This window comes from Ascidia mentula, chromosome 1, assembly GCF_947561715.1.
Source record: "Ascidia mentula chromosome 1, kaAscMent1.1, whole genome shotgun sequence".
In the NCBI taxonomy this organism is placed as follows: Eukaryota; Metazoa; Chordata; class Ascidiacea; order Phlebobranchia; family Ascidiidae; genus Ascidia; species Ascidia mentula.
This window is the reverse complement of record NC_138566.1, coordinates 23,315,145-23,328,843: the sequence shown is the minus strand read 5'-3', so window position 1 is coordinate 23,328,843 and position 13,699 is coordinate 23,315,145. Positions and strand designations below refer to the sequence as shown.

The window sequence follows — 13,699 nt, the reverse complement described above, 5'->3', positions numbered from 1 at the left end:
CTCACGCAGCCACTCAGCAGACATGTCAGACATTAGTTTCCTCTACAGCTGATGATTTGCCAGGTAACGATTTGTTCGGTTGTACAAGCGGTTTTAACGCTCCTGGAAGCGCCGCCTCACATTACGGTGCCGCATTAACAAACGCCATTATTCGACCGATCACTACGAAACCGAATTCTCCTACTCTCATAGCTCAGCCTCGCTCGAGTTATTTTGCACCACCTGGAATTAATGACCAGGCCTCGTCCATGTTTTTGCCTCGGGGTCAGGCACCGTTTCCTTGTTATCTTGGTGTACCTGCACCGCATTTCAGGAACAGGTTGGTCACATTATTTTGGGTAATGTAGTTATTGTTCTTATACTGATTTAGAGTAAACCCGTTTGACATTTAATAGTAAACCTATTACTGATGTTCAAACTCTCCAAACGAAGGGCAGTTTGCCTAATTGCATTACCTGGCTTGGTTGCAATATAACACGCGCGGGAACCAAATATTTTCGACTAAACCAAAAAAAATACAAACTCCAGTTGCTATGGTTTCACTTCTACAGTTATCCTCAAATCTCACAATTGAATAATCTGGTTCGCATGAACCGGGTTCTCGCCTTTCCACCAGACGCATCCTCTTTCTTGTCTAACGAAAGTTACAAGTTTGCTTAATGTCCCGCAAGTCTCGCCTCAGTGAACACGTTTAGAGGAGAGAGGAAACACCATTGCCAGCGGGCTTGACGAAACACCATTGCCAAGATTCGCCTCAACACGAAGATATGGTTTCAAAAGACGTCAAAGTTGCTTCAATATATTCCACGTGAGTAAGATGGGCGGAAATACGAGCGAGTAATTGACACATAGCAAATTAAAACCAACGGTTTTCAGTGTATTTGAAAACCGGTTTGTTGACTTCATAACTTGGCTTTACCGTTTTCCTGTGTGCTGTGAAAAACATAAACACATAGTTTTGTGTCGATACAAAACAGTAATTACATGATTTAATGGTTTTGACGTTAATCGTTATGAATATTTCATACGCTTCTCTTACTACATTATTCAGTAACCATATACCATTGTTGGCTGATGCTGTAGATGAACTTTACGTCAGTATCTCCTAATACTTTTTCCACCTTCCTGTCAATCAAATCCGACTGTTCTTTACTTAGGTGATCCACCCACGTCCCAACTTCTCCTACATTAAAAAATATTTTCGAACTAATTATTTGAGTTTATAGGCAGACAATGCGTCTTAATGATTAGTTTTCCTTTTTCAAAAATATAATTTCAACGTTTATTGTACTTGTTCAAATATTTCAACACAATTAAAACAAAATATTCGTTCATTTGGTATGAATATTTATTAAACGTGTTTTTACAAATGGTAGCTAGGGTATATATACCTTTACGAAAAAGTCTCTTTGACAACAGTTTATCACCAAAGTTAGTGTTGTTCTTCATGGACAAAAACGACACGTTGTCCACAATCCTCACCACGTCTTCATCGGATAAGTTAACTTCCAAAAAGTTGGCAATTTTTTGTATATTTTCTTCCAGATTCTGCAGGAAGAAAAACAAAGGATTTTTAGGTGCAATAAAACAATGGATAGCGTTTCTGTGTACAGAGATTATGTTTTAATTATCTTACATTTATCCATCGTTAGGTGAAGTACAGGCCAGGTGATTAGTACTGTTTTTTTTACCTGTTTTATATCTTCGTACATCAGAATCATAACATTTGGGTCGTCTTTGTGTTTATACCAATCTCGCACATGTTCCAAATAACCCTCACCTGGTTTTGCAAACGTGTGTTGTTCACCTAAACACGATTTATCATTAATCCATATATTGCAACTTTCTCGCATATTGGGCATTTTGCACTGTTTTTGACGCATATTGAATATAGTTTAAACAACTTTCTTGGAGGGATACAGCACTACGATAGCTTTTATACACTTTGTCAATTTTACAGTGTTTTGAAATGGCTGCAATTCAATAATACAATATCGTAGCAACGTGCCAAAGTAAGATGACGTACACTGGTAAACTCTGACCCGATTACCTGATATATAAGAATCGTAGAAAAGCTTTTCGTCCTTGGGATATCTTTCGTTTAATGGGTAGTTGTCAATGTGAGTCTGAGACGAGACAAACTTACACCATGAAACTGCTTGATCTTTGGGATTACGAATCACGTAGAAAACCTTAATATAAACATATTAAACTTTGCTTGTTTAATGTGTTTAATTATGAAGGAAGATTTGACTAAGTGGCGAACAAAATTTTAAACTCGTTGGGGGCATGCTATAAAAAATACAAAAATAAATGCCCTGTAACTATACGGTTAATAACAAGTTGTTAAATTTCGTTACCTTCGCTCCGTATTTTCTAAATTTTTCGAAATTAAACAGTTCTGCTGGTAAGTGGGTTGAAAGACACCTTCTTTCCACGTTAAGGTTTTCCAGCACCTTGTATTTGGAAACTAAGCAAATGGATAAGATGAGTTGATCATTAATAAAATAAATTTATAAATTTTTCTTGAAGCATATAATTTAAATTGATGTTGGTATACTGTGCCAAAAGCATTTTGCAATTGCAAGCCCACCAAACCTACACGCCCCTGATACCTGGACCTTGCTCCAGATGTGAAAAAAACGAAGCGATTCGTTGGACTGCTTTTAACTGATTTTGGTTCTTGCAGAAAATAATTTGACGCAAGATCTCCTGAATCCAGTGAGTCCCTGAAATTATACTGAACATAAATAAGTTTTAAAATGATTAAAAACATTACCAAAAAATAAATACGACACAAGTTGCATATTCTACAACAAAGCGTGATTTCGTCCGGTGGATAATTGTTACATACGTTCTGTTTCAACAAGACGTCGTATTTGTTTTCGCGGCGTTCTGCGTTTTACAATTTCTGTGCCCACATTGCAGAAAACCTAGTTTGTGTAAAAATAAACACTTTGATTATTGTCCCCTGGGTCCTTAAAATATAATGTGTCGGTGCCCTTTTAATGGAGATCACATAACCTTATCGGTAGAACCCATCCTTTACGATAGAAATCCCTCAGTTTCAAAAATTGATGTTCGCGGGCCCCTAATTGTTTGTTATGGATCCCCTAGACGCCCGTTGCGCCACACCCACTGCACTCCATTTTCGTGGAGCATGACTACGGTGGGCAGCGTAAAATTTGCTGTGGTAGAAGTTGTTGACTTAAAATAGCTACAGTGAAATAATGATTACAGCTATATCGGTATATAATGATCTGCTTACCCGTACGCCCACATGTTGCAACGACTACATCTCCACTGTGTGGGACAAAATGTTCATAACAATATTTGGCTGTTTCGGCTTCCAAACCAGGAAACATCCGGTAACCTTTCCATTCCGAAACACGGACAGGTTCCTTGAACATATCCCTCATATACTGGATAAATTCTTCTGGATCTGGTCGCTTGTTTTCAGGTAAAAGCATGTAAGCATTTTGAATATAAGATGGCAATTTACGTGAAGACATTATGTAATAGACTTGAGTAACACTTAAGTAAGATCACAATTAGCTGCAAAACAAACTGAATCAAAGCACTTCCGGCGAAAAGGGTTTTAAAAGTTATTAGCAAACTATGATATGAATAATGAAGCCTACTAGCAATAAGATATAGCTGTGCAGCAAGCTAGTGCTTGGTACAACGGCTAAGTATAATAACCAACTGTTTGCACGGTCAAGTCAAACTTTGGCAGCTAAAGGACATGTTTGTTTTGCCTGTTCCTTTGTCACGCAGCATTGCCGACAGCAAAAACTTTTTTTCTTTCTGTGCAATCAACCGTAAAAAACATCCTGAACGATTCGTGACGTCGCATTGATTACACAAAATACGTTTACTTCACACCTTAATCGCGACAAAGTTTTGGTGCGTTGAATTGCGTTTTCAGAGTACTTGTTTAAAAAATGTGGCAAAATTTTACCAAAAACATCGTGCGTTTGCTTTGACCTTCAACTTCCTGAATAAGTTTAATGCGTTGACACATTGTCGTAATTGCTCGGTCTCAAAAGCTGATCCAGCGTTTGTGATTGCAGTGATCCAAAAATTCTTTGGGCGTGGCTCAAAGGCGGATGATCGTCAATATAAGCTTTGACATTTTGTGTCACAGCATTCACCTTAAAATCACCGAATGGTTCAATTATATATTTACGCATCAGAACAATAGAAACATAACCTCTCGTGACTTTATTTTTGTATTTTCCATGGAAACGTTAAAGAAATATAATCTTGATATGGCAATTTCTCGATCAGAAGTAATGTTTGTGGACACTTCGATGCTGAACAAAAATACCATCGGTATTGGGCGTAATGTTAGTGGACAAAATTTCAATATAGCACGAGAAACATCGATGAAAATAAATAATTTACATAATTATAATCGGTTTTGCATCTTTTTTTAACACCGATTTGTTGACTTCATAACTTGGATTTCCGTTCTTCCTGTTTACTGTAAAAAAAAATAAAAAAAAATTTGTGTCTACGTAACTTACAAACACATACATACATTGCGCATGATTATAGATAAAGTTATATTTTAAGCCTTTGTAGTTAATCGATATTCCGCAATACATAATTCGGTAACCATATACCATTTCGAGTTGATACTGTAGATGAACTTTACGTCAGTATCTCCTAATACTTTTTCCACCTTCCTGTCAATCAAATCCGACTGTTCTTTACTTAGGTGATCCACCCACGTTCCAACTTCTCCTACAATTGAACAGAGAAATACATGAAACGTATTGATTATACTGAAACTCCCAGGGTAGGTAGGTCTACATATGATTTATACAAAAGTACCCTTTAATTTTTATTATCATAAGAACCCTCCAAACGAATATTATTTTGAATCTTTATTGCAATAAACATTACAATATTATATAAATTTATGACCTTTACGAAAAATGTTCGATGACATTTGTCTGTCTCCAAAGTTAGTGTTGTTCTTCATGGACGGAAACGACACGTTGTCCACAATCCTCACCAAGTCTTCATCGGCTAAATTAACTCCTAAAAAGTTGGCAATATTTTGTATATTTTCTGCCAGGTCCTGCAGGAAGAAAAACAAAGGAATTTTTTGATGTAACGAAGCAACCGATAGCCCTGTTAAGAAAGTCATAAAAGCAAATGTTTGTCAATTGTCTTACATTTATCCATCGTTAGGTGAAGTACAGGCCAGTCGATTAGTATTGTTTTTTACCTGTTTAATATCTTCGTACATCAGAATCATAACATTTGGGTCGTCTTTGTGTCGATACCAATCTCGCACATGTTCCAAATAACCCTCGCCTGGTTTTGCAAACGTGTGTTGTTCACCTAAACACGATGTATGATTAGTTCGCATCTACCAACCTTCATGCATATCGGTATAGGTTGAAAAGATTTCCTGGAAGATTACAGCATTGTTACTAATAGCGCAGCTTTCTTATATACTTCTTTTAATGGACGTACATGTAGTGGTGCCAGTGGTAGCGCCGACGATATTGAAACAGCGCGCGACGAAAACTTCTGTAAATTTCTTTATCGGTTTCATCATACCTGATATATAAGAATCGTAGAAAAGCTTTTCGTCTTTGGGATATCGTTCGTTTAGTGGGTAATTGCCGATGTATTCTTGTGATAAGATAAACTTACACCATGACACCGCCTGATCTTTGGGGTTGCGAATCACGTAGAAAACCTGAACACATCAAACTTTGTCAGCTTCTTATTTACTTAGAGTTTTCAACTTTTGTAAGAGGGAATTGGCTGCAAAGCCTTTTATTGTATTTATCTTATCCAAAAACAGTAGCCTGTTACCTTTGCTCCATATTTTTTGAATTTTTCAAAATTGAACAGTTCCGCTGGTAAATGGGTGGACAGACACCTTCTTTTCACGTTGAGGTTTTCCAGCACCTTATATTTGGACACTAAGTAAAAGTAGTGCAAGGCTTTAGTTTGGTATGAACTTTTTTTTGGTTGTTTAACACACTAAATGACACAGCAATCAAGCAAATATTTGCGGAAAACATTAATAGAGTTTCTGTTCTGTTACTTTTCCGTGCGATACATTCTTCTTGACTCCAGTCAAAATGTTCGCATTTCTGCTTAAATTAGCAAAAGGGTAGATTGCAATAATTGCATATGTTTCTGTGCTACCTGGACCAGTTTCCAGACGCGTGAAAAACACACTCAGGCGTTGGTTTGATTTTAGTTGCTCTGGGTCTTTGCAGAAAAAGATCCCACGCAGAATCTCCTGAAGCCAATGGGTCCCTAAATTAGAAAATTAGACGTTATATATTTCCAGCGTTTGTAACAAAATAAATGTTTTGAGAAAAGATGCATTTGGCAACTGTTATTAAAATGTAAAATTTATGTTACGAAATGTTGATTGCTCTCTATATTCATTACCAAGCTGTACTTACCCGTGCGCCCATATGTTGCAACGATCACATCTCCACTGTGTGGGACAAAATGATCATAACAATATTGGGCTGTTTCGGCTTCAAAAGCAGGAAACATCCGGTAACCTTTCCATTCTGAAACTTGGATAGGTTCCTTGAACACATCCCTCATATACTGGATAAATTCTTTTGGATCTGGTCGCTTGTTTTCGGGTAAAAGCATGTAAGCATCTCTTATAAAAGGTGGTAATTTGCGTAAAGACATTATGTAATAGGCTTCAGTATAACACTCAAGAAAAATTAGGCCTTTGTTTTGAAATATATTGGGTTGGTATAAATACTTCACTAACACTAAAATATTGCCAAAATGCCAAAAAAGAGCTTATTACTAAACGATTGATCTAGTTTGTGACAACTCTTATCAGAGACAGTTCGGTAGGCTTTTGCTTTGCTCAACTGCCCGGTCTAGTTAATAAACAACTTTTAGCCTTCTCGTTCATGCACCAAAGTCCAGACATCAAAATTCAACACACAGAGCACTTTTTCTTTTCTGCGTAATCAACCGTGGAGTCCAGAAAGTTTTGCCAAGGCACAATGCTTTACGCAAATTACACCACGTGAGAATGCAAGCCTCTTCATGACGTTGATTGTTTTCAGAAATTTAAACTTTCGTGTGAATATGTTAATGTGTTGACACATTGTCGTAATTACTCGATATCAAAAGCAGATATAACGTATGTAGTTCAACGTAATCCGAAAATTCTTTGGACGTTGCTTCAAAGTCGGATCGTGATACCAGCTTGACTGGATATTCGTCATGTCACATCGCACGTATTTCACCCAGCTTCAAACGGAGAAGCAGAACGCTTCGTGCACAGAGGTGTGTGGAAAAGACACGTCAACCACGATTGCCGGAGATTTCCAGCGATAAAAGTGATAATGCTGGTCAGGACCACGCAGAAACGTGTCCTACAGTGAGGACGCCCAACAACACAACCGCGCTGGACGTTATCCTACACGCGAGCGAAGGCGACCCGATTTTTATTCTCCGCTGTAGAACTAAATTGTGCGGGAGGAATGATATACATCGCCTTTATATCTTGTACATACGACATACGTGTATGTTTTGTTGACGCTTGAACAGTAATTAAGCTTGTGACGTAATAGATTCACTTGAAAAGGATTCAACGTGCATTGTTGGTTTTTTCATTCTATGTTTGAGTGGCTGCAGTGTGGACCTGTGATAATTGCCATCAAAAAAGTCAAATTACACCAAGTGAGAATGCAATGAAATTATGTTTTTTGTGCGTTGAATTTAATTTTGTCATTCGCTGCCCTGTAATGCGGCCAAGTTAGTCGAAAAACTTTGTGCATTTACTTCGACTACTTGATTAACTAGATACGTTGAATGTGTTGACACAAGTTCTTAGCCTTTAAAATCCAATGCTAACTAAGTTCAATTTAAACCATGTCAACAATTCACAAATTGTTCAGCAGGGTTACTTTTTTTTGGGTTACATAGCAGCGTCTTCACGAGGTTGCTTTTTCAAAAATTTTGAGGTTAGAAAATTGATGGCACGTAAGCTGATACATAAAAGAGAATCAAACGCTAAAAACACAACTTTAGAAGGACGTTCAACGTATAGTTTGCTACATATTGACTACTGGTCATAATATATATGGTATGGCTTGTTTTTTGCTCATATCTTTGACCATAAATCATATAACATGCAGTCCACAAGAGTTGTAGCGCATCAAAAATATTCGCTAAAACCTGATGTTTTGAAAAATCAATATTTGTCACCACAAGGTTGTTTGTTGCAACGCTACACCCTGCACGCACATTTATCAACTGCCAGTAAAAATTGTTCTTTATCTTTCCTCATCATTACATGGCAACGGAACAAGTTTAGCTCCTTGCACTGATGGGAGGACTTGACTTTCTGTTCTCCACGTCGAAGTGCATGTGTCGAAACTCAGCAGCACGTTTTCTCTGTAAATTTGTTGGCATAGTCTAAAGATTAGTGGTTCGAACCGTACTTCACCCGCTGAAACGTGCAAACTGCCACGTTTTTTATATCAAGGTTTGTGCACATGATAACCTGGGTTCGAATCCCGGTATGGCAAATAAACGTATGCGGGATACAACATCTGCTTACTTTCCAAGCAAAACAACGCGATTCCCCACACAGCAAGCCGAATTGGCTCCAAGCTCCACAGGAATGTCTGTGGTGAAGTTTGTCCAAACACTCTCCTCGATATCCATAAATTCAACAGAAGTTAATACAGTCCCGTTGTTGCCAATTCCACCTGCGACGAAAGCATAAAAATTGTTGTGGGCTTGATAAACAGGAACGAAAAAGTCAATGAACAATGAACCATGGTTAAAATGTTGTTGCATTGGTGGAATTTCCCGTTACATTAGGTCAACTGGTATATCTCGACAAGCTTATATGGCCAAAGTGAACATTATACGCTAAATTAAAGATATTTTGGGGATAATTTATCTCAATCATATGTATAAATGACTTCTTAAATGCAGTGAACCACAGTGGTTTAACCATGCTGGTTGCAATAACAATGTTCAAATCGTTCGATTTCACCCCAATTTTACTATCAGAAAATTTAGATCGTTTTCGAAATTAAATGCGTGTTTTTATTAACACAAGATTTTTCACATGTGGTTGCTTTAACGTGGTTCATTGGGACCAGCACGCTCTATCACTATGGGACAATTTATCCCTAAAATTGTGTTTTTAACCAAGCGTAACGTTCGCTTTGGCTACATTAATTTGTGGAGATCCTCAAATGGACTAAAAACATTGCTTGCTGCTTTGTTTTCATACCAAAGGCGTAGATTCTGTCTCCAAACAACACGGTTCCAAACATCGCCCGTTCTGTGTTCATGTTCGACTTAGGGGTCAAAATTTTTGACTCCGTGTCCAAAGTTTCAACCGCGCAGGAGGCTGGAAACAAAGTGCGTTAGGAGCAGTGTCACAATAGAAGAAGAAGAAAGAGAAATAATTGTACCTGTGGTCTTTCCAACATCAGTATACCCTCCTAAATTGTATATCTCATCTACAGAACAATGTAGAAATTGAAACGTTAACTTAATAGAATTCGTAGCCATACAATCCGTTATGTGACTGTTTTTATGGACGTGGATAGGCCACAAACATTTGGAAGCAAAAATTGCAGTACGTTTTTGTCTCATTGGTGGACTTTATTTTTTACGGTGATGGATTACGGCGCGCAACAAAGACGAGCTAAGATGAAAGCTTGAGAAGCAGAACAGTGCAAAAATAAGTGTTGGCGCCAAATGCAGGTTTAACGTAACAACTTACTTCTGTACACAACAACACCCATCGCAAACCTCCCGGTCTGCAGGTTGCAAACATATGTCCAAGATTTGTTGTTAAAATCATAAACAAGAACGTCGTTATGAATCGCATTCTGATTCATGTCGATCCCGCCGATCAGGTACAAATTCCCTGTAGAGACATGAACTGTTTGCTTGATACAACTTTAAGTACATAAATCAAGCATTCTGCAAGTTTTCAAACCCAAAGCAATTCACCTTCGACGACAGCGGCCTCGGCGTAATCTCGTCTGCTTGGAATCGCGGTTTCATTCCTCCAATTCCCATTGGCATAAACGTGAAATGAGTTGCTGTTGTCCGCAGGAAAAATGTAAATCTCATCCTCATAGAAGGTGACGATGCTTCCGGATGGTGCAACCATGTTTTGATGCTGCAGAATCGGGAATGTACGAAAACGACAGAAAAACCGTACAGGGTAAAAATCGTTCCAAGCGGAAAATCGACCCTGTATTATATTTCGGTCTAATTGGAATCTCATCAGACACATCAATTATAGTAACTTCGCTACACAAGCTGCTTCAAGGCCTTATTTTGCCCTAAATGTCGTATGTAAGCGTGAAAAAGTAAGTGTACATAAGGTGCTTAATTCTATAGTTATTTCAATGTCAAAACATCATTACCCAAGTATACTATAAAACCTTACATTGATATACGACCATTGCTTTGATTCGGTGTTGAAGATATGAAGGTAATTTGAATTGCTGAAAAGTGCCACTGAGTGAATATCTGAGAAAAGATGATGAAACGAATTCGAATTTTGTATTTTTGTGACTGCAACTGGTTTTGTCGCAAGAAAATTGTTGATATTGCAGTAGTAAACGGTTTTACCTGTCCGTTGTCCTTTTCTCGCCCGTTGGTCATTCCTTCTGTTGAGACTCAAATGAAATCGAAACGCTTCATCTACGATATCGCGACATACGTGGAATTCGCGAACCAAAGGCTGTGGATTTAAATTCCGCGATTAATGAAAAACTTGAACAATGTTTTAAAAAATAAGGCAAAAATCGTGGTACGTTTGACCAAAATTTAAAATATGTTTGGATTTTTTTTGCTGCCGAAGCACGTAAAAGCCATCAAAACGCATAACCATCTCATAATAGGTTTGCAGTTTGTCAAGGCATATTGGCAGTTGGACTTTAAATGCCTTATTACCTCCTTCGATACTTCAGCTGAAAGATATTCGGATGACATCTTTTGAAGTCGTATGTTTTTGAAAAGCCGCGGAAACAAATGCTTTCGCTCATCCATTAATTGTCTCGTCCATATCATCAACGCTTCAAATACGATGCTCTCAGATGCCACCTATAGAGCAAAAAAATATTTTCTGCATTATTTTAAATTGAGTGTTTTGAAAGATAAATTGCGAAGTGCTACTACATACGAAGGGAATTAACAAATCAGGAGGTGGCAAAGTGCTAGAGTCTGTACTTGCTTTGTAAATATATGTATTGGACTGATTGCTACTACTTACGATCAAGTCATCAGATGCCAAGATTTCTTCGAGGTAAACCAACGAAAGTTTAGCGAACTCTGCTTGTTTCGAAACCTTCTCAAAATTGTCCAGAATACAGCGGTGAGAAACGTTGGTGAGTTTATCCAAAGAGTAAAATCGCCCGATTTCTCGAAAATCCAAACAGTTAAGGGGATTCACCACTTCCGTAAGAAATTCGTTGATTGCATCCAACAAGTCTGCACCAAGTCAACACATTGTGTAAATCGTTAAACAACAAAATATATGTTACCTCGGGTTTGTTTTCGTTACTTTAATTGGTTTTATACACTTGCACATACCTTTGATATTCGCAAAGATTAAAACAGCTCACAATATTTATGGCAAAATGTGCATTCCATAATATGAGTCGCAAAGTTTGATGGCGACAAAGCAAGTGTGTAATAAAAATAGTAGGCAGAAAATTACTTAAATATAAAAAAATACTAACAATAAGAAAACTAAGAATGAAATAGTTGAGCAGGCCGTGAAAGTGTAGTTTCGGTTTTATATATTTTTCCATCATTATAGCCTACATCATGTATACACATAGTATTGCATTTCGTTGGAATTTTGCGGAATGGAGGTATAGTAGGGTAGCGGGCAGTCGTAAAACGTCCGAACATTTACCTGGTACTTGCATGACAGAAGCGGCGTGCACAACGTCCGTTACATTATTGGTGCTCACTTCGATTTCGCCGCTGTACAAGAAATCAAAAACCTTCTTAACAGCACCAGGTGTGACGTCACCTATGGTAACTGTTCTCTGATATTTCTCTTTAATCTGGAATTATTTTTTGAAACTTGAAAAGGTACCATAACTGGTCGAAACAAGAGGTAGTTATTTAATACATCAGGACAGATTTTTGAGTGGGACTAATGTTTTCGGGTTGAATGCTGATCCAATACAATTATAAGTTTACAGAAAAACTGACATCAACAAAACATATTTCTTACCATAATGGTGTCAATAGTGGTTGTGTATAAAATACATTATATGAGCGATTTCTTACTGAAGATATAAAAAACTGAGGATTCATTGTGTCATCAATGAATGATGGAAAATGGAGGTTTTACGTATTGTTGAAAGTAACCACAACTAATCACATTGGAAGATTTCTAATCTAGCCTGTTAAATTAACTCGCGGGTCGTACTTTGGTGATAGCTAGACTAGAATGTCGGTCTACAGACTCATACCTCTGTTGTAAATATTCTGTGAAAATGGTCGCTTCCGGCAGCCAGTACATTTCTGTGGGCGTAGAACACACAGTCTTTCACTTTGATTATGACGTCACAGAGTTCTTTGAGTTCGCGTTGTCTGCAACAAAAGTGCTGTAGCTTTATAGAAAGTTTGAAACAGACCCTACAGAACGACGTTAATGTTGACATTGGGGCAGATGTATATAGCAAGGGAAGCATGTTGACGTCAGTAAATTTAAGCATGTTCAGAGGTAAATTCAAGTTTGTTGCAAAGCTGTGTGCTATAAAGTGATTAAATACTTACGTCCCCAAATTGGTCAGAATGGTGTTCGTATGTTCGCCCACTTTTAGAACCCTTGATATGTTCATAGTAAAGAGTGGGCATGTACAGAATAGGACTATTAAACAACCGCCGCCTGAATAAATCGGAGTGCTGGTGCTGTTAAATGTACGCAAAAAAGTTATGAAAATTAAATCACTTAAAAACGTCATATATGCTGTGATCCACACACATGTTGCATTTCTGGCTACCTCTATACCTCCCTGTTATGCGCTTTGTTCTCCGTGCCAATAAACGACAAGTTTTCAAGTAACACGATCACACAACTTTACCTATAGTCGCAAAAAACTTTTCCAACACAAGGGCACGCGGCTAAAGTAATGACTGACTGTAAGTTCAAACATAAACTGACAGCGTAGAGACAAAATCGTTCTTTTGCCACTGTTGTTCAGCAGATATATGTACTTATACGCCGGTGCCATTACAAACCAGTTACCACCAGTTAATTATTAGCGATGTTACAATCCTGCACGTACAAGCATGATTTGCCATCATAGTTTAAATGCAACGTGATATAGCATGACATACAGTAGATATTTTTCACAAAACGAAACACGATGAACACTTACAAAAGCCACGAATAATACTTTGCCGTATGGAGGCTGCTACCTCATGGCAACTAGCTTACGGTGTTCAACAAACAAAATCTATTGACAACGACGCAACTTTTAGTGTCGGCACAACCGACTAACGTTAACGCCATCGATGCTGAATGTTGTTTCCAACCAGGGGATTTTCCGTTTGCTCCTTTATTGAAGCATTGACTTATTTGAAACAGGTTGTTGCCCAACGTCCGTTTGACGCCCTATCTTTGTGTCGGGGTATTTTTGTTCAAGCCCATGGCGCGCAAACAAAGGAATCATGCTCC

At 37.9% G+C, this 13,699-nt stretch overlaps 3 protein-coding genes across 5 annotated transcripts; all 3 read right to left on the bottom strand.

The window, feature by feature from the left end:
* Positions 1–783: 783 nt before the first annotated feature.
* Positions 784–3,551, bottom strand: LOC145912335 (amine sulfotransferase-like). The gene is made up of 8 exons (XM_082999764.1): positions 3,269–3,551; positions 2,616–2,729; positions 2,361–2,470; positions 2,051–2,192; positions 1,692–1,807; positions 1,392–1,548; positions 1,063–1,183; positions 784–933 (listed from the first exon to the last, which is right to left on the bottom strand). Exons 1-8 carry the CDS (start codon positions 3,510–3,512, stop codon positions 903–905), a joined length of 1,035 nt encoding a protein of 344 aa, XP_082855890.1. The 5' UTR covers positions 3,513–3,551; the 3' UTR covers positions 784–902.
* An 856-nt stretch (positions 3,552–4,407) lies between these two features.
* Positions 4,408–6,090, bottom strand: LOC145890019 (amine sulfotransferase-like). Its single transcript, XM_082981065.1, has 7 exons — positions 6,074–6,090; positions 5,839–5,986; positions 5,578–5,719; positions 5,240–5,355; positions 4,939–5,089; positions 4,629–4,749; positions 4,408–4,486 (listed from the first exon to the last, which is right to left on the bottom strand). Exons 1-7 carry the CDS (start codon positions 6,088–6,090, stop codon positions 4,456–4,458), a joined length of 726 nt encoding a protein of 241 aa, XP_082837191.1. The 3' UTR covers positions 4,408–4,455.
* Positions 6,091–7,924: 1,834 nt separating this feature from the next.
* Positions 7,925–12,932, bottom strand: LOC145904311 (kelch-like protein 12). Of its 3 annotated transcripts, none has more exons than XM_082992364.1 (13): positions 12,796–12,932; positions 12,489–12,609; positions 11,921–11,991; positions 11,273–11,490; positions 10,954–11,103; positions 10,630–10,741; positions 10,445–10,527; positions 10,000–10,246; positions 9,767–9,913; positions 9,453–9,500; positions 9,269–9,388; positions 8,582–8,732; positions 7,925–8,415 (listed from the first exon to the last, which is right to left on the bottom strand). In XM_082992364.1, the coding sequence occupies exons 2-13, from the start codon at positions 12,536–12,538 to the stop codon at positions 8,295–8,297; spliced, it is 1,518 nt and encodes a 505-aa protein (XP_082848490.1). In that variant the 5' UTR covers positions 12,539–12,609; positions 12,796–12,932; the 3' UTR covers positions 7,925–8,294. The 3 variants fall into 3 exon arrangements, with proteins under 3 accessions (XP_082848490.1, XP_082848488.1, XP_082848489.1); XM_082992362.1 differs by having other exon boundaries at positions 11,921–12,074; positions 12,796–12,926; XM_082992363.1 differs by having other exon boundaries at positions 10,000–10,171; positions 11,921–12,074; positions 12,796–12,926.
* Between the last annotated feature and the right edge of the window lie 767 nt (positions 12,933–13,699).